General features: G+C 42.5%; 3 protein-coding genes across 4 annotated transcripts; 2 read left to right on the top strand and 1 right to left on the bottom strand.

Annotated features, from left to right (window-relative positions):
- The first annotated feature begins 3,218 nt into the window (after positions 1-3,218).
- On the top strand, positions 3,219-14,169 carry LOC147332510 (testis-expressed protein 2-like). The gene is made up of 12 exons (XM_086289102.1): positions 3,219-3,733; positions 6,622-7,976; positions 8,961-9,161; positions 9,457-9,739; positions 9,935-10,122; positions 10,704-10,904; positions 12,002-12,101; positions 12,544-12,676; positions 12,772-12,909; positions 13,025-13,234; positions 13,359-13,479; positions 13,657-14,169. The coding sequence occupies exons 2-12, from the start codon at positions 6,768-6,770 to the stop codon at positions 13,801-13,803; spliced, it is 2,931 nt and encodes a 976-aa protein (XP_086145228.1). The 5' UTR covers positions 3,219-3,733; positions 6,622-6,767; the 3' UTR covers positions 13,804-14,169.
- A 63-nt stretch (positions 14,170-14,232) lies between these two features.
- On the bottom strand, positions 14,233-18,223 carry LOC147332509 (large ribosomal subunit protein uL3-like). 2 transcript variants are annotated; one of them, XM_086290612.1, is made up of 10 exons: positions 18,070-18,186; positions 17,115-17,307; positions 16,601-16,769; positions 16,351-16,486; positions 15,514-15,700; positions 15,257-15,417; positions 14,993-15,094; positions 14,746-14,841; positions 14,539-14,658; positions 14,233-14,338 (listed from the first exon to the last, which is right to left on the bottom strand). In XM_086290612.1, exons 1-10 carry the CDS (start codon positions 18,133-18,135, stop codon positions 14,279-14,281), a joined length of 1,290 nt encoding a protein of 429 aa, XP_086146738.1. In that variant the 5' UTR covers positions 18,136-18,186; the 3' UTR covers positions 14,233-14,278. The 2 variants fall into 2 exon arrangements, with proteins under 2 accessions (XP_086146738.1, XP_086146739.1); XM_086290613.1 differs by lacking the exon at positions 17,115-17,307 and having other exon boundaries at positions 18,070-18,223.
- An 881-nt stretch (positions 18,224-19,104) lies between these two features.
- Positions 19,105-21,754, top strand: ndufb10 (NADH:ubiquinone oxidoreductase subunit B10). The gene is made up of 4 exons (XM_086290610.1): positions 19,105-19,338; positions 19,614-19,752; positions 21,219-21,358; positions 21,608-21,754. The coding sequence occupies exons 1-4, from the start codon at positions 19,191-19,193 to the stop codon at positions 21,694-21,696; spliced, it is 516 nt and encodes a 171-aa protein (XP_086146736.1). The 5' UTR covers positions 19,105-19,190; the 3' UTR covers positions 21,697-21,754.
- Positions 21,755-21,898: the final 144 nt, after the last annotated feature.

Here is a 21,898-nt window from a genome sequence, read left to right as displayed (position 1 = left end):
ACCAGCAGCTGTACGCAGCAAAGGAGATCCTCGAACAGCAGGAGAAAACAATCACAGAAGTACTGCATGAAGCAGAAGTTAATCAACTCTAATGATGAGGGGGAAAGTCTGCGACACCAGAAATCTGGTTCAGTTCTTTAAATTGTTTTTCTAGGCGTATCGAGTGGAAGCTTTATAACTAACTATGGATGGTGCTACACACATGCACACACAGTCGACGTACATAGTACCAGAAAGCTACACCGCTGCTATAACGAAACAAATAAAAACATACAAGTAAAATACTCACAAAGCATTTTTGCGATGTTGGTGGTAAGACTTCTTACCGGATGCATGGACTCCAGATTCATAAAAAAACACGCACACACACATTAGTGTGCCAAGAAAGTGGCAAAACACTTCACCGCAGAGATAATCTCACTGTGCGTGTGAGGACCCAATCTGGGGAGAAACGTACCACTGTGGAGAGTGTGGCAGACTTTTTTCTGCAAAGCAGTCGCCTGAAAATACAAATGAGGTACCATTCAGGAAAACAAATGGACCCTTGTGATGTTTGCAGACCACACATGTGGAAGAAAAGCCTTACACCTGCAATTTTTGTAACTACAGTACTCTCTTTGCCTCTAGCTGTAATTTTAATTTGAACTAAGCAAATATGTTAAGTAGCTGCAGAATAATCAGTATGGTTTTCTGTGTGAATGAACTAGATTTAACTAGAGGAGTGGTAATACAATAGTATTACAAACTATTCCACCATATGAACCTGAAATCTGTGGAAGAGCTGAGCTGTGCAATGGTAGAAAAAAAACAACGAAATTTGAATTTGTGTGTAAATTTGTGCATTTTTGTCTTTTTCTTCTCCAGACTGAGGCTGCTGACACTTAATAAAGTCTGACACACAAACACAGTCATGTTAACAGCTGCATTTTGATAGACATTTCAATATCAGGTGTATGGATCTGATACAGAGGAGTTTTAAAAAATGAACTACATGAAAACTGCTGTGAGTGCACACTGCTGAGAAAAGACCCACAGAGATTCTCACAGAGAGTCGGTTCAGCAAAGTTTGCTGCAAACCTTACTACACCCCGTTTTATGTTCATTTAAACATTCCCTTGCCAAATATATATGTGCTGTGAAGTACATCGCTACAAATACATATGCAGTAAGGCCAGCCAGCATGCTGCATCCATGCTTTTCAGACCCAGAGCTGATGCTGCACCTCGTTACTAAATCCAACAGTGGCTTTTTGATGATAAAAGAGGCTTTTTCTGAGCCGTGGACACACTGTATTTAGATTTCCCTTCAGACCCTGCAGGGGAGGTCTGCATACAAGATGCATGCAGACAACCATTTAGCTCTGCACCACCACAAATCATCATGTACTTTGTTTTTCTTCTTCTGTCAGACGTTCAAAATACAATATTGAAATATCAGTCAGATATCTGTCCAGTACTCTGAGCTGTCAGACTTTGACATGAAAAGCATCAGAATTCATAAGATAATAAGTAAAGGTGAGAGTGCATGCAGCTATCCCTTAAGGGGGGAAGTAAGAAGATAGAGCTGATGAAGATTCGGTTTAGTTTTATTTATATAACCCCAAATCACAACAACAATCGCCTCAAGGTGCTTTATACTTAAAAGACCCCATGGCCCTCTGTGAGCAAGTGTTTGGTTACAGTGCGAAGGACAAACACGTTTTTTATGGAAAGAAAACTCCAGCAGAACCAGGCACAGGGAGGGTCGGCCATTTACTGAGACTGGTTGAGGGTCAGATAAGGGAGGACAAAAGTCACAACGTGGAAGAGAGCCAGAAAAATTATAATAACTAATGATTAAATGCAGAATGGTGTGTTAACACCAACTCAGAGAAAGTGACTGAAGAAGAAATGAAAAGTGCATCACTGGAAGCTCCCAGAGGCCTATTGCAGCATAACTGAGGGAAGATTCAAGGTCATCTAATCCAGCCATAACTATAAGCTTTATCAAAATGGAAAGTTTTAATCCTAATTTTTAAAGTAAAGAGAGTGTCTCTCTCCCAAATACGAACTGGGAGTTGCTCCATAAAAGAGGAACCTGAAAGCTGAAGGCTCTGCCTCCCATTTTACTTTATCCTATCGAACCAGATGATGTTATGTTCCTAAAGTGAATTTGACATTTGATCATACTTGCTCAGTTGTAGCTGAATTGTAACAGAGAAGTAAATCACTCAGGGCACAAGAATTTTCTTAGACACAATGTTCATTCAACAACGCTGCTTTAACCTCCTGGGACCTGGCGTCCACATATGTGGACATCAGATTTTGGGTTATCCAGATCAAAATACAAAATTTTGCTCTACAGGGGCCTGATCTCCACTCGTGAGGACATTGTTCTGCCACTGTCCTATCAAAATTTAAAGCAAATGTCCTCATATGTGGATCTCATTTTTCTCAGAAACAAAAATCAGGTAAAAAAAATAAAAATAAAATAAATTAATTCTTTCTTTTGACATTCATCAGGTCCCAATCAGCCCAAATAGAAATGAAAAATGCATGCCATGAAAACGTTTGGGTCGTAGGAGGTTAAGTGAGCAAATAATGAGTTCTGCTGTTTTCCCAACAGGTGGCAGCAGACACTAAATTTAGGACTGATGCACCATGTCGCAACACTGTTGTTTTATAGGCGGTCCGTGCCTCAACACTTCAAGCCTTTAAGACCCCAGTTACTTATAATTAATGATTGTCAGTGGATTACCCGAAAAACTATATTAAGCTAGCACCCACCCTTTGTTTGTTTGCATGTTTCAGCACAGGACCCAAAGGTTTATGCAATAACTGATATCTGAAGCACAAATAATAATAATAATAATAATAATAATAAAAACAATACAACCGTCGAGCACAAATACAGCTGGCAACCTAAAAGCAGTCGCGGGAAATCAGGTTATTGCCTCCCGTTTAATCCTTCTCTTTCTAAATGTATATTCCTTTAAGTCACACAAGCACAAACCCAATGATGCAAATCATTAATATGGAGCTTTAAAAAAACAATGTTAATGATTTAAGTCAATTAAGTAATTAGTAAATTAATTAGAAGGGAGTCATGAAAAGTTTCCTGTTTGCACGCACAGATGAAAGCGGGGCTTCAATGTTAGCTGGATTGCCATAAAAACAGTCTTTTGAACATTAATCCCGGCGTGAATTTTCCAGGTCGCGCAATTACATAAGTCTGCGTACAGCGGGGACTGCGGAGAGGAGGGTTGAGCTCAGGCTCTGTTTTCACGCTGTGGGGCAGAGCAGAGAGGAGTCGTCACTCCGCCAACTGTTGGCCTCTGAGATCTAATCTGGATTACAGTTTGGTCCACTCTGCAGCCAGGACACCAATAATCACATTATTCTGTTTCGGCTTGACGCCTCCCGAAGCGGGCGGAAGTGGCGATGTCAAGTCGTGGCACCGCCGCTGGCTTGCTTGTCTCTCAAAGCTGAACTGCGCGTTTAAACGCCAGTCATTTGTTCTCGGGAGTTTGGATGGTTTCCCCAGCGAAGGTGATGTGAATGAAGTTGGGTGAGCGTTCCTGCGGTAGGTGGTTGGCTGGGTGGCGTGAATCCCCGTGTGCAGAGCACGCACTCTGCAGCACATCCAGACCGATCACTGCAGCCTGCGCTGGAAGCGCAATAAATTACTCTGGACCTCACCCAACCTCTGCCACTGATATATTAGAGGGGCAGATGGTCAGTCATGGCACGTTTAGGTAAGTACTAACGCATTGCTGTTTTTCTTTTGTTTGGGAAAAATCTCTGTCAGTGCAATAGAATAGATTCTTTTACTACCAAAAAATCAGAGTTGTAGGATTTTGTCTTGAGACACTGATTTTCTCGTCCTCATCATGCTCTGGTGAATTTGGTGTGTTTTGAAATAGCTCTACTTATCAGCGGGGAACGGTTTAAAAGCTAAAAAACAAAAAAGTTTTGAGGGAGGATGTGCTCCAACAGACTCTTTAAGCCCCTGAAGTATTATCTTAATAACCTGCTTCAGTTCAAGTCCACTGATACTTACCCTGTGATACCCAAACAAACACCACCCAGTGCCAAATGTGTCACCGTGGTCAAATGGTTGTTTGAGGGCAAGATTAAGAGGCACAGGGATGGCATGGAAATAAAGGTGCGTGATGCCAGCCTCTAGGGCCAGTCCTCAAATGATCCCAGGTAACAGTTAAATCTATTTATTTTAATGAATTAAATCTTTCTCAGAAAAAAATAACATTTGAAATATTATTTTGTCTCCTCTTTATCCGATTCCCCCCACTTAATCCAGGATAAAAAGGCCAAGAGGAGGACAGAGCAGGGGAGACATGACACTTTGGCAGAATTCAAAACCGTGTTGACGTCAGGGATAAAAGTGGGACTCTCTGCTGGTGCCATCATTATTCCCTCAATCCATTCTGACTCATATGTTGCTGTCTGCTGATTGGAAGAATATGCTGGAAGAATATATCAAATGCACATCATTTGATATCGCTTTCAGTGTCAAACGTGAACTTTGTCATCTCAGCTGTATGCAAGTGTGCAGAGAGATGGAACTGCAAATCTCGGAGACCCCAGTGAACACATAGTGCAAATAAAACAAAACATTTTGCTTCAACATGAAGAACAGTGCAAATACTAAATACGCACAAGTAGGCAATATGCTCCTAAATTTAAACTAAATGATGTGGTTAATATTTACAGAGAATATAGGACGATGGTTGAATTGACCAAACGTGTTCTGAGTGTATGGGCAGGTATAAATGACGTGTGCAATACAGAAGCTTAACCTGAAGACAGAGTCTGAACTTACAGACCTATGAAATACGACATGTGCATTCTTAGAGTTCAGTGTGTGACTTTTTCCATCAGTGTCCTTGTGCGTGAGTATAAGATCTTTTAGCTTGTGACATTTAAAAAAAAGCACATTTATAGAAAGTTTTCAGGTCTGATAGTTTGTCACGGTTAAGCCTTCACACTGAAAGGCTGGGAGTCGCCCAGCTGTTGACAGCTTTTTAATGCCAAGAACTGCATTTTCAGTTATCATTTCTCTATTATTTTCTTAACAAGCTACTAAACTGTTATAACAAAGGATTTATTGCTGTCTCGGTTTCTTTGCATTTTACTTTCTCTTACAAAATGAGCTTGTTTCCTTTGAACTGTGTTTTTAGTTCTTTTTTTCTGCTCATTATTTCTTTCCTGTGACAGAAAAAATGTTGGTGTGTAGATTCTAATTTTAGCTTCTAATCCTTCATATTTTTTTCCAGAGGAATATCTGCTCCACTTTCCACTCCCAAACGACAAACCAAGAACACGAGGTCTAGGCTTGCCTGTATCTTTGTCTCCAGTCCTCTGAGGGTTACACCTCCTCACTCTTACTTGTGCAAAATTGCATCCACAGTCCTGCCTGGAAAGCTGCCAACTCCCTGCTGACTCTATATTCCACTGAGCAGCGGAGGTTTTCCTCCCCCTGTCAGCACGAACTGATCCAAATTGACTTGCAAGTGGAAATTGATTAGGGTAATGCAGTACTGTCTAGGGCAGCTTAAGCACTCAAAGAGCAGCACTTTTGGTTAATTAGATTTGACAAGCAGCCCAGCAGCTTGGTGCTAAAATTAATATCTCGCCGTATGAGCGTCATGCAGAGACACAGAGAGATTTGGTGGCACCCAAAGCAAGTTAACCGGTTTCTTTTTCAGGCCCTGAAAATTGGTTTCATCAAGATCATTTATAACACACAGAACCAATTACTAATCATGTTGTTCAAATTTTGCTTCTTATTTCCTTGCATGACTCGTGATTGATTTAAAGGGTTTTTAACCTCCTAAGACCCGAACTCTTCCACGACATGCATTTTTAATTTCTCTTTGATATTTGGGCATATTGGGGCCCGATGAATGTAAAAACAAAGAATTACCAGATTTTTTTTTTTTTACCTTACTTTTGTTTTTAAGAAAATAAGAGCCACATCTGAGGATATTCATTTAAAATGTTGATAAAACAGTAGCAGTACAATGTAAGTGGATATCAGGCCCATGTAGAGCAAAATTGAGTATTTTAGTCTAAATAACCCAAAATGTTATGTCCACATATGTGGACGCCAGGTCCTAGGAGGTTAAAGATTGTTGTGCATTTAGAGCTCTAGCTTATGAAAGGAGTGTTTTATTGTTGTGCTTTTAAGGCAAACTGGGCAGTGGTTGGAAAAAAATAGCTCTATTGTAGAGGGCTGTTATTGTGTTGGGTATCTTTCAGAGCATCTTAAAAGCATTACTGATGTCTCAAATAGAGTGGAACACTGCATCTAATTTGGGATTAGCTGACACTCTGTGCTGATAACTCCTTTCCAGAAACAAACCGCTCGTCCACCCTCTCCACATTACTAGACTCAGACATTATGTGAACTGACAGCACAAAGTGAAGCCGAGTTCCCTTTATGCCCGCAGAGGTGTAGTTAAAGACGAAGGAGAAGGTGCAGAAAGGACTGAGAGAAAAAACAAGTGACAAGAGAAAGGGGAAAGAAACTTTCAAAGGTTTGGAAGAGTGGAACAGAGAGAAAGGAAATAAAGGGCAGGTCAAAGTAGTGGATTTAAAACTATATTTTCACTGTTTTTTTCAGGGTCCAACACAATGGACTGCACCCACCCTGAGAAGGATTTTCCAGTTGTCCATGCAGTTACAGTCTCTCATGCATTCGTGTCTCGGAGGGGTACAACTCCATCTTTTTGACCACATCCTCATCTTAGCTCCTCATTAACAACCATCATGGAGGACAGCAAGCTGATCTTCAGTCTGGACCGCCATGAGGAGGGTCCTTCTGTGACCTTTTCCAAAGACAAACCAGAAAGCAGGGAGAGCCGGCCTGAACCCAATTTGTGGATCAATCTGGACCTTAGCCAAGGGCAACGCTCCCAGCCTCTCTTCCTGCCTCACTCCCCCTCTTCCCCAGGCTCGTTAACTGATCTATCAGAATCATCAGCAGGTCTGCCTGTCACCACCAACCTAGTGAAATCTTCCTCCACGGATCTGGAGCCAAGGGAAAGCAGCTCTTTAAGAAGCAAGCCCCTCCTCAGTCTGGTCAAGTCTCTCAGCACAGAGATCTCCCGCCGTGTAGAGCCCGAGGTCAATCTCTCCAAGTCTGACTCCAAGCTACATTTGCATCCTTTTAAGCAGCTTACATATCCAAAGATACTGGAGGCCAGACCTGAAACAGGAGGAATGGGTGAGAACGACGCCTGGGTTTCACCTCCCTCCACGGGCAGCATGTCTCCCACGGAGCCACGGGGCAGTTCCCTTATCGCCGAGCTGGAGGACACGCGGCGGAAGTTCTCGGAGGCCATGCAGGACCCACTGAGCATGCTGAGTAAGATTATGGGGGATGAAAGCTCTGGAAGCCCCAAGCAGGGGAGGACTTCTGGTGCAGGAGAATCACCAGCCTCCCACAGCATTGGTGGAAGAGATGGAAGCAGCGACGAAGCAGGCCTCAGGTGTCGGAGGAGGACTGACGGTGAGCACAAAGGGGTGTGTGACACTGCCGTCAGACGACTCCAAAAGGATTCATTAACAAAATCCTCCATCTCCCCAGAACGGCACACCCTCAGCAGAGACAAACATTTGGAAATCTGCACCTATGGGGATATGATTCAGGTGGTGGAGCGCCAGAACAGCTCCAGAGAGACACATCCTAGAACTTACCCTCAGTGTCAAGTGACAGTGCCGGGTTCATCTTTGCCTCTTTACTGGCTCTTTCCTGTGGGCCTTCTAGCTTATGGTTTCTTTGTCCTGCCTCTTCCTCCCTACGTGACAGGTCTGTCAGTGGGGGTTGCATGTGGCTTTATGCTGGGCTTGGTACTGGTGTTCATGTTTGCCCCACAGCGCTCAGCCGCCAAAAGGAACTGGGTCTTACATAGCAAACTCAGTGCCGTGAATGACAATCCACTGGACGGAGAGCTCGCAAATCTACACAACCTACAGGTAATAAATTAGTTTTAAAAATTACTCTATACATGAGCATAGAAGAAGACTAATCTAAATGTTACCTCTAAATCCGTATGCAGTCAAACTGTGGCAGAACAAGACGACAGATACCCAGGAGGACTGTTGTTTTCCCTCTAAATGAAATTGTGCAGGTCAAAGTTTGTATCGCCACAATGAATCTGTTTTAATAGCTTTCCACCTGCTTTAATTCTGCTTTGTGTTCATTTGCAACCATTAATATGATAAAGATTATTACAGCATTTCCATCACAAACATGTTGCCGTTTAAAGAGCCATTGTTGTGATTACGCACACTCCGATCTGCCTCTGTATGCAAAATAACCTCTGCAGCCACTCCTTTTCTGTTTCCTCTTTTGCTAATTTGGCTACATGGAAATGCTCAAATGTTTGTTTTGCAGGATGAGAGATCAAAATATCAAAGATCAGCGGGCATTAGATAGCATCAAAGAAAGATAGTGCTTTGAATGGTGCTTAATGGAATCGTTTTTAGGTAATTGCTGTTTTAAAAGTAGCCCCTGAGGACCGATTATTATCCATGAAAGAGAGGTGCAGTCTGATAATAGCTTTCTCAAAGTACTTCTGTGTCAGTCTGACTAGAACAGTGATACTTAAAAAGATTTTAAAAAAGACAAATTGTATCAGGATAGAGGGCCTTAAGAGGGTGTTAAGTGAGAGTTGTATTGTGCCCGGGCTCGTGTTTCCCCTCCTGCTGAGCTGTTTGTCACAGTTTGCACCACTTGCTGTGGATCTAATTTGCCACAGTACAATCTTTGCCTCCCTAGCCGTATTTAATGCTTAAATGTTAACTCTTGGTTAAATGCAGCCTCAATACAAATACAAATATTTGTATTTGTAGATGTACTTTAGTTTTACCAAGAAAACATAAAATGGTTTGTGGCTGCAGAGGTTTCTGCTTGAATCCTGTCCTTTTGGATTAAATGTTCTTATTACTCACTTTCAGGGCTGGATGAATGAGACCCACAGCTATGACCCTGAGACTTTCCACCCCTCCATCACACACTCTGTCTATGTTACACTGGAAGGCAGCCGGCTGCAACTAGCATACCCACGTGCCAACATCGCCCGGTGGGCTTCTTTCGACGAGACACCCCACAAAGCCGTTTTTCTGCGTTCACGCACTTACCAGCTGGCTAACTGTAAGGTCAGTTCATTTGTGAGAAAGCAAGCCTGCCTTTCAGAGGGACATTAGAACCACCTGAACCCCTTGCTCTTATTTCGCTGCGCCCACTGAAACAGTTATGACCAAAACTAATAAACCGGACCTCTCCGCTATCTCACCTGCCCACTGAGGCAAACTAAAGTAGCTCTCCCTGTATGATAACAGAGTAAAGTTAACACACATTCACTGGCAGTGCTTTCAGAGCATGTTGTATAAATGCAGATGGAACAGAAATGAAATGAATAGTTGGTCCTTCTTTTCAACATTTTTACTTCAGGTGTCTCTGGTGCCTCCTGGTTTGGCTCGTAAGAGGGTGTGGAACAGGAAGTACCCAATCTGCATCACTCTGGCTGAGGGGGAGGTAGGGGAGGAAAGCGTGGTTGAAGGGCAGGAAACCGAAGAAGAAAGGGAAGAGAAAAACACAGATCCCCACCAGCAGTTTCCCGTCACCCTCTACCTGTTTGGTCGCACTGGAAGAGAGAAGGAGGAGTGGTTCCAGCATTTTGTGTCAGCCTCTAGAGCCTTAGCCCAGACCAGTGTAAGAGATGAAGGAAACACAGGTAAGAAGACGACTTGGTTGAGTGATATGGAGAAATTCAGCTGGTTGCGATACTATATGTAGCCCGGAAAAGTCACCTCTTTCATTTAAAATACATGTACTACAAGTTACTCAATGCCAAATTTGCCTTATTCGATCATTCTTTCAGCAATATTTTTAGATTCACCAACTCTTTACTTTCAAATGTGTCACACAGAAACACTAAGCAGTGGAGAGACCATTAAAGAAAGCACAGAGGAGCTGCCTGATTTCCCAGGAGCAATGAAAGCAAGAACCCTATTGGACTACAGCTCCTACATGACTCAGCTAATGGGCTCAGAAAGTTGCAATCCCACCCCCAGCCCCTGCCACAGTGACAAGGGAAGCCCCACGACTTGCAAAAAGGTCAGTGAACAAGCTTTAGATTGACTATCAAGCATCTCTCGAAGTGATGTAAACTTTAAACTTCCCGTCACTGTTTTTCAGGTTCCATTTAAATAGTTTTTTTTTCCATCGGGGGGAGATATAGCAGTGTTTCTTAGCCCTGTTTAACTCATGTCACAATAACCCACACTGATCAGAGCTGCTTTATATCCACTTTTCTTTTATAGTGTTCTCTGTGCTCACATGAGCCTTGTCCAGAATGCTGGCTCAACTAAATACACCTGCTGACTGGACCAAATTTTTGTATTCAGCAATATCAGATATCATCTGGCTGGAAAACTATAAATAGTAACTCATTGGGACTGGAACATACTTGTCTGTGCTTCTAATGCTGAATTAGGTGGTTTGGGATTGGAACCCCCACAGAGGGACAGTCTGTTCAGATGTTTAGAGGAGGTGCCACAGAAAATGAGAGTGGTATTTATTTTAGATGACAGTGCAAGTGCGTATTTTGTTTCTCAGTCCTATTTGGTCATTTTACTCCTGAAAAATGTTTGTGGAAATATATATGTCTCATTTTTTTTTTTAAATATTTCCTGCAGATTGACGCCAAAGAGCATGGTTCTGGAGGTCAGGGTGGAGCTGAGGCTGATGCAGGTACTGGGCCGGGGGAATGCTCTGCAGAGAGTGAGCCCACCTGGGTTAACTGTCTGGTGGGAAGAATCTTCTGGGACTTTCTCTGGGAGAAATACTGGGCCGATCAGGTGGCGCACAAAATCCAGAAGAAACTCAGCAAGATCAAGGTGATGGTGTATGAGAATGTGTGTAGGTTAGGTGTGGGGTTTTTTTGTTTGTTTTTTAGCAAACTAAAGGAAAGAGAAACATAAAAATCACATTTGGCCCCTGCATGCTACCAGAACTGCTGTGATGCATTATGCCTGTGGTTTACTGCTCTATAAGGGGACAAGTGCACCCCAATAGGTTGGGTGTTGCTCATTCTATGCTGCCTTTCATGGATCACAAAAAGTTAGCAGCTGGCATAGGGGAGCTGAAAATGTTATTTATTTTTCGAGCTTAGTCAGATACCACAGCATCAGCAGTGTCCCTGTGACTAATGATGTGGCTTCTTAAAGAGATGGAAACTAAATAAACTGTAGGACAGCCTGAACATCAGGTCAGAGGTCAAAATACATGACATTAAGTGCACAAACGCTGCCTTTCTCCTTTTCTGTGTGTGTGTGTGTGGTGTGTTCCTGTCTAGCTATCTTTGTGAGGACCAAAATCTGCATTCTACTATACTTGTGAGAACCAACAGTCACTTGTGAGGACACACTCACCGGTCCTCACATGTTTGAAGGCCTTTTTGAGGCTCAAAATGTGGTTTTAGTGTCAGAGTTACAGTTGGGTTATGGTTATGGTTAGGTTTAGGGTAAGGGTTAGGGTTAGGCATTCATTTTTAATGGTTAGGATTAGGGGAAGGGGCTAGGAAAACCTGTCAATGAAGGTCCTCACTAAGATAGCTGAATGGGGTTGTGTGTGTGTATGTGTGTGTGAGAGAGAGAGAGAGAGAGAGAGAGAGAGAGAGAGAGAGAGTGAGTCTGCTGATAATGCACTCCCTCTGGCTCCCAGGGCAATGGGTGGGGAGTGCTTAGAGGAGCACTGATGGTCCTGCAGCATCCCATTGCTCATTGCATACACTCCTCTGTGACACAGACCTTCTGTTTTTTTTCTCTTACACAGTCACACACATATTCACACAGTATAGTTTCCCCTGCTCGCTCATTTCATGGAGGTAATTAGCCAGCCTTGTAATACTTCTGCTGTGCTTTTGCCTGACTATATTTTAAGAGCTTTCTTTTACTGACGTGAATGCACCAAGACTCCCTTTGTCTCATTGTAGCTGCCGTACTTCATGAATGAGCTGACTCTAGCTGATCTGGACATGGGCACCTGCCTACCTCACATCCTTAGCACATCTAAACCTACGCTGGACTCCAGAGGTACACCATGGTTGTGTTCATATGCTTCCTTTGTCAAATACTTTCTAACACACGCATTTTAACTGCATGCGAGGAGTAGCCAGACTTTACTGGTTACTTAACAGCGTATACCCAGATCTCTTTCTCAGTCGCATTCCTGCTGTGAGTACAGGCCAAGATCTCAATTGTTTCATTACTGAGTTTGGTTTGTCATGGCCGTCCTAAAAGCTTTCCATTGTCTCCCGCTGAAGCGATTAGCAATCCTCTTAGCCCGAGCTATCGTCGACCAACAATAACTAGCCGAAGCTATCATCCGCCAGTCTAATGTCCCTTCTGCACAACACCGTGCCAAAACGGATTAAGAAGAGAGACTAAACCAAACTCAGGGTTTTGAACTAATTAAGAATTCAGCTGCTGTAAGCTTTAAGCCCTTCCTTTTTTCCCCCACACCTTTATCCCCAAGGTCTGTGGCTACAGCTGGAGTTGGTGTACACCGGCTGCCTTCAGATGACCCTAGAGACAAAGATGAACCTGTGTAAGCTGGGTAAAGAGGGAGAGGATGAGGCTCACAGTGTACCAGAGACCCAGAAAGTGGGGTGAGACCCACTTTAGCATTTCAGTGTTTGCGAAGAAATGTGTTTTTAACCTGAGCAGGTTGATATGATGACTAGAACTGTTATGTTTTTTTCAGCTCTAAGATGAAGCTGTGTATACTGGCTGATAGTGATGAAGAGTCATCCAGCGCAGGGTCATCTGATGAAGAGGAGGTCCCTCCATCTGAGCTACACGGATGCGTGGGAGACAAGAGTCCTGTAATGGCGGCTGACGGGTAACTTAAAAACTTATTTAGAATTTTTCCAACTAGAAATATGAAGGCATGGTGATGACATTTCATCACTATGAGGTAGTCCCTATTGACTGTTCTTGGTCTTTATCCTTTACAGGCACGCAGGTGGCAGGACAAGCAGGAAAATCTTGAGATTCGTGGACAAGATAGCAAAGTCCAAATACTTCCAGAAAGCCACAGAGAATGAGTACATAAGAAAGAAGATATCTGAGGTTTCCAACATGCCCCTGATGCTGAGCGTTGAGGTCCTGGAGCTTTCTGGGACGCTGGCCATCAACATCCCTCCTCCTCCTACTGATAGGATATGGTGCTGATTCTCTTGGCTGTCTTACCACTTCACTGAATTTAATTACCATCAAGAAATTCAGTGCAAACTGCAGGTTTTGTTTCTTTACTCATTATACACCATGGTGATAGCCGCTCTCTTTCAGGTACAGTTTCCGGGTGCCTCCCAGGTTGGACCTTCATGTGCGTCCCATGCTGGGGGAGAGGGAGGTCACCTTCACTCATGTAACTGAGTGGATTGAGAAAAAACTGCAGTGTGAGTTCCAGGTCAGTCCATCAGTGTTTCCGTTTGCCCACGGGGATGATTCCGATTAATAATTCATGCATTTATGTTCTGACAGATTGATATCAGCATGAGCAGAAATTTCCTGCGTCTGTGACAGTAACGTTTAATGATTGCATTAGTAATTAAATATGGTTGTGTTGTCCTTTGTCTCTGAACAGAAAGTGTTTGTCATGCCCAACATGGATGATCTTTATCTGCCCCTCATGACATCTGGACTGGACAACCCACCCGCATCCCACCATTCCTCAATCCATTCCTCATCCCAGCAATCGTCCATGGAGTCTCAGGAGTACCTGTCAGAGTAGGCGCGGCTGATGCCTCAGATGTTGAGGCAAAATTGCTGATGTTCAGCTATTATCCTGAATCTCTAATGGATTCAGAGGCTGCTGCAGCTGGGTCCCAGCTTGAGTGGGTTCTCTGTTACCAGTGCAGGACAAACGTCTCCTGAAGCCTCGCTGAGCTCAGCAGTGACCTCCTGACTGTGAGAATGATGCTGCAGTGCCCCCTACTGTGAAGTTCATTACTGACAAGAGAAATGTTTTTTACAATGCTGACAACTGCTAACTGCACAAAATTAAAGGGTTATTGATGTATTTTTAAAAGGGAATGCTGTTTGAGCCAACTATCATCCATCCGTCCATCCATCCAGGAAAGAATAAAATTTGATGAAAACTTTCCTCGTGTGTTCCTTATTGATTAGAAACACAAATGCAGTTAAAACACAAAATTCAAGTATAACTTACACATTTTATTGTTTTGTAGGGTTTATAATCCACACTTTCAGGCCTCCTCTGGCAGAGGACCTGGCATTGTTTTTTGGGTGTCTTTCTTCAGAGGCCCCTGCAGGTAAACAAGAGGTCGGGAGTTAAAACACAGCAGGATAATTACAGATTTTATTATGTCATCAGTGGATAGTTTGAACATTTGAATCATATTGTGCTGTTATTTTGCCTCACTCGATCAAAATCTTTGCTTCCTGGTATTCAGTTGGGTTTTTTTGGTTGTTGTTTTTTTCTTTATGGTTGTTTTTTCACACTCACCATAAATGCTCTCTTCTCCTGGGCTGTCTGGAAGCGCCCATGGCCAAATTTGGAAGTGGTGTCAATGAACTTGAGCTCGATGCCTTCCTTGGACTTGCGCGATGTGTGCGTGAGTAAAGACTGTGAGGAGGAGCAGCCAAAAACGTTAAACTACACTTACACGAATGATACCTGTAAGAGCTGAAGACTTTAAATTCCTCACCCTACCTTTCGAAGGGTGAGGACACGTTTTTTAGCCCCGATAATGCAGCCTTTCACCATGACAAAGTCATTATTCACTTCACCATAGCGAGGAAAGCCTCCCTATGACATAAATGTAGTAATAAAGGTTAAAATATCTCACCTGATGCAAACTCTTCATTTTATATTACTGTTGATACATTATAAATATCGACTTTGGATACGAGAAAACTTTCATGCACAATATGATACTGTAACACAAAGCTGGGAGTACTATGGGGGTAATGGTTTTCTGGCTGATGTCATAGTTAGTAGACGCATTGTTCCGGATCACTTTTCCATCCTGGATGTGAAGACCCCTACCAATACGGTAGATCTGAAAAAACAAAAGAGGACATCAAGATTTCAATTATGGAAAACCCCTCATACTAATAATAATAATTCATAATACTCCTTATTTAAAGAGATGTTTAGGCAACCAACAAACATTGACTAGGTGTGTGCAAATATAATATAGTAAGTTGTTAAAGCTATAAACCTTTTTGTTGATCTCAGTGCGGTGATGATAGCCTTTCTGACCAGCGCGAGCTTCAGTGTAGCCCACACGGGCAGGATGCCAGGCTCCAATACAAGCTACCTTCCTCAAACCCTTGTGAGTCTTCCGTGGGAGTTTCTTTGTGTGCCAGCGGCTTGTCACGCCTATCAGCCCAAAGACGTAAAAGTCATGGTTGGACCTTCCGGTTTATTACTCATTAAACTTTTCAACGCCTGGGGCTGCCACAGCACATTTCCTACCTTTGAAGCCGTGACCTTTCGTGACACCGATGACATCAATCATCTCATCCTGGTAGAAGACGGCAGATACGGGCACAGCCTGCTCCAGGTGCTCCTTCGCCCAGTCCACCTTGTCCGAGATGGTACCCCCATTTAGCTGCACCTCCACGACGTGAGCTTTTTTCTGCCTTAAGGGCAACAGTCGCATCTGGAGGCAGATGGAAAGTAATTAGGGAAGCCTGCAAGCTGCAAACAGAAGCAGCTCCCAAGTCTAAAACAACTATGTTGTTAAGTGCAGAGCTTGAGAAGCATACTGAAAAGCATCTTGCTTTCAAGTTACTATAATTAGATTTATTATTCAGCATGTGGCCATGTTTGAACTCTCAGATGTAACACCAGTCACTTGGAACAACTCTGATATTTAAATGTGCATGTTGATGTTTTTTTTCATGAGCTGAGGAGGCTTGATCTTAGCAGGATTTTAAGAACTGAAATCTTGGCTGATCTTTGGCTTCATGCTGCCAACATAAAGGCAAAGACTCTGTGAGTGGCCTTCATCCCCCGTGAAAATTATTTATAAACTGCTATTTGAAACTGCCCTCCAGTGCTCCCCACAGGGTGATCGTTGTAGTCAAAGCCATCCAGCTACCGACAGCCAAGAGTTTGGGGATTTGGAGGCTTTTGTCTCTGTTGCATGTGGGCAGTTGGATAACTCTGACACCTCTGCCCCCTCCATGGGAGAGATTTAACAGAAGGAGATCAAGTAAATAAATATCAGTGATTATACTAGCCGATGAAATCAGATGGAAAACTAAAAACGGAGCTAATGTGATGCAGGATGGTGATTTTAGAACCTACCTGTGAGTGAACAATAACCCTGATGACTGAACAGTACTTCTTCATGGCATTGAAGTCTTTGTTAAGCTGCTTCTTGCCTGTCTCGTCCTGCCACTTCTTAGCATACTTAGTGAAGGCCTTCTTCTTGCTCTTATACCTGAAACACAGAAAAGCTCAGCACATATTGAAGGAACAACAGTGTGACAAGACCGTATGTGCGGGTCAATTACTTCTATGCACAGGAGAGCTTTAAATGATCACACACGCGTACCAGTTTTTATAAAATCTGCGCTTGCACTCGTCACTCAGGTGCTCAGCAAAGATGGTTTTCAGGGAGCGCAAACCACGGATCGTTTTGATGTATCCCACAACACCCACCACAATGACAGGCGGAGTCTCGATGATGGTCACCGCCTCAACTTCTTCTCGCTTTGATTGCTCTGTGGAAGACAGAAGGAGGCAGATCCTGCTAGGAAAACTGACAGATTCAAGTCAGTGAAACATGCAGCAAGTAAACAGAAGGTGATAAAAAGGTAAAAATATGCAAAACAAAAGAGACGTGAAGGAATGCATTTTAAGTTTAGCCTCAGCACAAAATCAAAGCAGCTTTCAGTTTTTAACACTAACAGCTTGAATGCAGCCTGAGCAATGCCCAGTTTATTCTTTCTGTATCATTTGATTTTATTCAACTTTCAATTTCTATTTACATCTCTAAAATAATGCATGCTATATACTAAATAGATAACAGATTGTCTAAAGTCTTGCATCCATCAATGTTTACATACTGAGGGCAGTGCGGTGCACCTCTCTCAGCGTGTGGGTCATGCCCGCCTTATATCCCAGGAAGGCAGTGAGGTGGACGGGATGGCTGGGGTTATCTTTGGGCCATGAACGCACCCTCCCCCTGTGCTTCTTGCTTCGCTTGCAAGGCAGGAACCCCATGTGCCCGTGGCGAGGAGCATGGAATTTGCGATGAGACTGAAAAGCCACAATGGAGTTGGTGCACGCCCAAATTGATGACATTTAGATAACCCATGGGTGTTTAGTGTTACTTTCATTTTTACAGTTACCATCTCCTTTTGATTATTTGTCAGGTCATAAACACACTGCCAGTGTACAACATAAGCTGATGTCCACACGTGTCCAGATGTGTACATTCGAATGTACACTTCAGTGGTGGGAGACACCCACATCACTTTATACTAAAAGTGTAGCACACATTTACATAGCAAAACAAATTATTCATTTTAGTTACTGTATTATATGGTGACATCAGTCATGTTTTTGAGCAACTGTTTGTGATCATTTCCTCATTTTCTTTAACGTCCTCCAAATCTTTAACAGTGTTAAGTTAGCGGAACACAAAAAGAGTCATCTGTCATGATCTTCCAATCTGTTGCCTTTGTATTCAGGCCATGTGCTTCTGCTTCACTCTGTTTCTGTTTCATATCTGTAATTCAGAAATCCAAATAAAATAATTAAGAAAACTTGAAACGATGGTGTCTTGTTATAGGAAAAAAAAGGTCACCAGCGCAGTGTTCCACGTGCTCTCCTAAGCGTAGCCATTACTAGATTTCAGTGTGCTTCATACACTCTTATAAATTCAAAAGGTCAAAGAAAGTGATAAAGCATCTCACACACACACACATGCACACATGTAGGAGGCAAAGACAGTCCAAAAAGTGCAGCTTTAACTATCCTCTAAAGAAGAAAACAACCAAAAACACAAGGAGCACTGACCATGTCTGCGGATTGTCCCAGCGACAGATAGAAAGAGACAGAAACCAGTGCAGATGCTAGAGTCATACATAAGATGATACACAGGGCTCTAATTTGGTGTTTGGCCCAGATGAGGGGACGTATTCGCTTTCAAACAAGACGATCTCTGCCAAGTCCTGACCAGATAGGAGGAGGGAAGATGGTAATGTCAGAGGTCTGAGGTGGTGGGGAGGCCTAGTGGACAGGAACCGTACAACCAAGAAAGGAGAGGAGGAGGAAGAAAGTCTTCGCTGCCATGTGATCATGTGACCAATGTTGACCTGATTTAGTTTTTTCAGCCCAGGACCACTTCACACCGATGAATTCAGAAACTCATGTCCTTAAGAAATTGAGGGGGCAAGGGGATCCAGTAAAGAGCTGACACAGGACCTGAGAGATGCATCTGGCCCTTCAGCTGACCCATCTACTTTTTGCTGAAATGGTCTCAGTGGAAGGGGTGACTGTCAAGAGGCTATTTTTAGTGAAGGTAAAAAAGGTTGAGGTATGCTGAAATACACGAGAACTGCACTAAAAATCTGTGGCAACAGGTCTGGAATAGCATAGAATCCAAATTTGAAATTCTTGTTCAAGTCAGGTTCAAATCTTGGTTCATCACAATAGACTGGATAGAAAGCTTACCTAAAAAAGTTCAGACTATATTAAAGAATAAAAGTTGTCATGCCAAGTACTGATGAGTACAAGTACTTTCAAGCACAATTTCCCATTTTCCTAGCAAAATATTGAGGAAAAAAAGGGCGGTTCAAGACTTTTGCATTCCAACTTAAGTTATCATAGTCGGCTCCCTGCCGCCCCCTACTGTAGCTAACTAGTACAACAGTCCAACCTGCAACCTTTACCCTTCGACCTTCATATTTTACGAAAACTGAAGTGAGCTCGTTCCAAGTTTTCTTTTAAGTTGTTTTTTATTTGTAATAATTCTAATTCAGTAATAAAGACTGGCATAAGGACGTTCGAACGCTTTTATTTGCTGACCTCTAATTCGCCATTATGTTGCTTTTCCTGCGCATGCGCTCCGTCCAAAGGAGACCTGTCGAGGTCGAATTGTAGGGGTTTTTCAGTTTTGTTCAAAACAGGGTACAAAAATGCCTGCAGACTACGATAAAGGGGCATACCCAGAGCCTCCTCGGCAGACTCCGGTTGTGGACAAACAAACAGCACTGCCAAACCCAGCTCTGATTTTGTCTAAGCTCTTCTATTATTCCGTGGACCTGCCTGTCACCACATTTAGAGGTAACTGGAAGCTAACTCGGCTAACAGGGTAGCTCTACAACATAGCACAAGAACTGAGGACGCTGTATACGCATTCTGGTTTATTTAAAGTGGTGCTTTTTCTTCCACTGAATTGTTTAAATCTAGATAAGTTACAAGCTTTGTTTTGTGCGAGTAGATGTCAGGTTTTGCGGTAGAAGTCCGCGGTTAGTTAGATGTTTATGCTAGCAATGTACAACCTACTCAGCCTGGACTGAGTTTATATGAGCTTTGAACCCTTTCCTTCCTTCGCCCAGATGCTGTTGACAGTATTCGGGCTAAAAACAAGATCGTGTACTACCACCAGAAGTTCCGTCGTGTTCCTGACCTGACGGAGTGCAAAGAGGGAGATTACCCCTGCTACTACGAGGCAGAGATGCAGTGGAGGAGAGACTAGTAAGTAACATACGAGTGAGATTCAGAGGGATGAAAACTTTTCACATGAATGCATTTTTTGTCCACCAGTCTGCACTTTGTAATGTTAATGACAAAGGAAAACATAGTTTTAGAGTTGTTTTGTAAACTAATTAAATTTAAGCAACTGAAATGCGTTTTGCAAATATATACAGACATCATTTATTGTGCATTAAAAGTCCTAAAGATGTTTCAACTTGAGTGGAGGCACAAGTGTAACACACACACTGTTAATGAATCAAACACATATTGCATTATGCCTAGGTAAAATCGTCTACAAAAACGCAAAATACTCACATCACAACCTCATCTTTTGGGCTTCATCTTTGTCAAAAGGTTTGTGGGCATTTTGAATAAATAACATGGTGCAGGTCAGGAAGTACAAGTTTTGTTAGCATGCCCCTCTGACATCAAAAAAGTCTCATACACTGTTTTGTTTTGTTTTTTGTTTTTTTAATCAGTAGGGTGGAAAGTAACCGAGTTAATATTTACAAAGCTCAAATTCATTTTATAAAGAAAATGTGTACTGTATTTAATAAATAAAAAATAAGGTTAGGCTTTGGTTCATATTATAGATGAATGAATATATAGTGAAATTGCATGCAATGTCCTCTCAATACAAAGCTCTGGGGGACAAGAGGCTTACAATATGTCTATTTAAAAAACAAACAACTGTATAAAGCCTATAATATATGTACAAGCCTGTAAAAGTAAACATAGAATTTATAAAATGTCTAAGTAAAACATAGATCATGCCAAAACAGGACATGTCATGTTCTACAGCCATTTATTGCACGATTTGTTTTTCACTTTACAAAATAGCTTTTGGTTAAAAAAAAAGTTTTTGTTTTTGTTTTTTTCTCACTGTTTCTACTGTTCTGAAAAGTTAAAACAGTGTCTGGGGTGGGGTGGATCTTTCATGAGGCTCTGGGCTTTTTTCTTTATGTGACAGGATACTGACAGACTTCTTTGCGTTTGTGTTGATGCTTCTAAATGACTCAGAGCATGAAGCAAAAGATGTAACTGGCCAGAAGTCCCAGCATTCTGGCAGAGCAATACCTACAGCTCATCACCTGGCCAACACACCTTCTGCAAAAAGCATGGTGGTGACAGGATCGAGCACATATCCCCAAGCATGCTTTGGAGATTTTTTTGCAGGGATTGCATGAGTGTAGCCAAATATAGGAGAACATTAAAGAAACTGTGTTCACCAGAGTGCAGTAACATGAATAGGGGGCAGCAGTTCACCTTGTAGCACAATGACACAAAGCAAACTGCCAGTATGGTGCTTGCTGGCTTCAGAAACGGTCTCAAACAGCATTAGAGCATTCCAGTCAGCCAGACTGAAAGACACATAACAATTTGGGAGAGATCAGAAGATGGCAAGTCTGTCTGACAGACTTTGACAGAAAATGAAAATCCCCTTGTGTTTCTGTCTTGTCCCTCAGCAAAGTGGATCAGGAGATCGTGAAGGTGATCCAGGAGCGTTTGAGGGCCTGCCAGCAGAGAGAAGGACACAGCTACCAGCAGAACTGTGCTAAGGAAATTCAGCAGTTCAATGAGGTGACAAAGAACTTCCAGTCACGCTGTAAGTACTGAGCTGTTCCAGAGCTTTGATGTGTGCAGTTTATAAGCAATAAGTGTTCAGTCATGGCACACAACATTTATCATTAAGTGTCATTATTTCCAGCTTTTGAGTTTGTGAGTTTGCTTTTCTTTTCCTATGTAAAGGAGATTTGGGTTTTTGCATATTGTGATTTCCTGATTTTTGGAGAGCTTTTTCTGTTTTGCTGCACAGTCGCTTCATGTATTAAATTGTCATCTTTCCTCTTTGTAGATGGAGACCTGGGAGCTTATGCCAGTGCAAGGAAATGTCTAATGAAGCAAAAAGAGCGAATGATGGCAGCTCAGGCCCAGAATGCTTAAGAATCTCTCTCTCTCTCCTATGTAATAACTGTAAAATAAAGTTTATGTTAAATCACAACTTTCTACTTTGCTTTTTTTCACACAAATTAACTAAAGTGAATGAACTGCTGCATGAAATTTAATTAATGTAATTAAAAGGGATGGAGTTTTAGTATTGATCTGCTTGAGTGGCATTAAACCATACTTTGCCTTTGAGGTGTTC

The sequence above is a fragment of the Aulonocara sp. 'chitande type north' Nkhata Bay genome, linkage group LG4 (assembly GCF_057382095.1).
Source record: "Aulonocara sp. 'chitande type north' Nkhata Bay isolate Kocher_YH1m ecotype deep benthic linkage group LG4, A_spYH_male_GT1.1, whole genome shotgun sequence".
NCBI lineage: Eukaryota > Metazoa > Chordata > Actinopteri > Cichliformes > Cichlidae > Aulonocara > Aulonocara sp. 'chitande type north' Nkhata Bay.
This window is presented reverse-complemented; position numbering and strand designations above follow the sequence as displayed.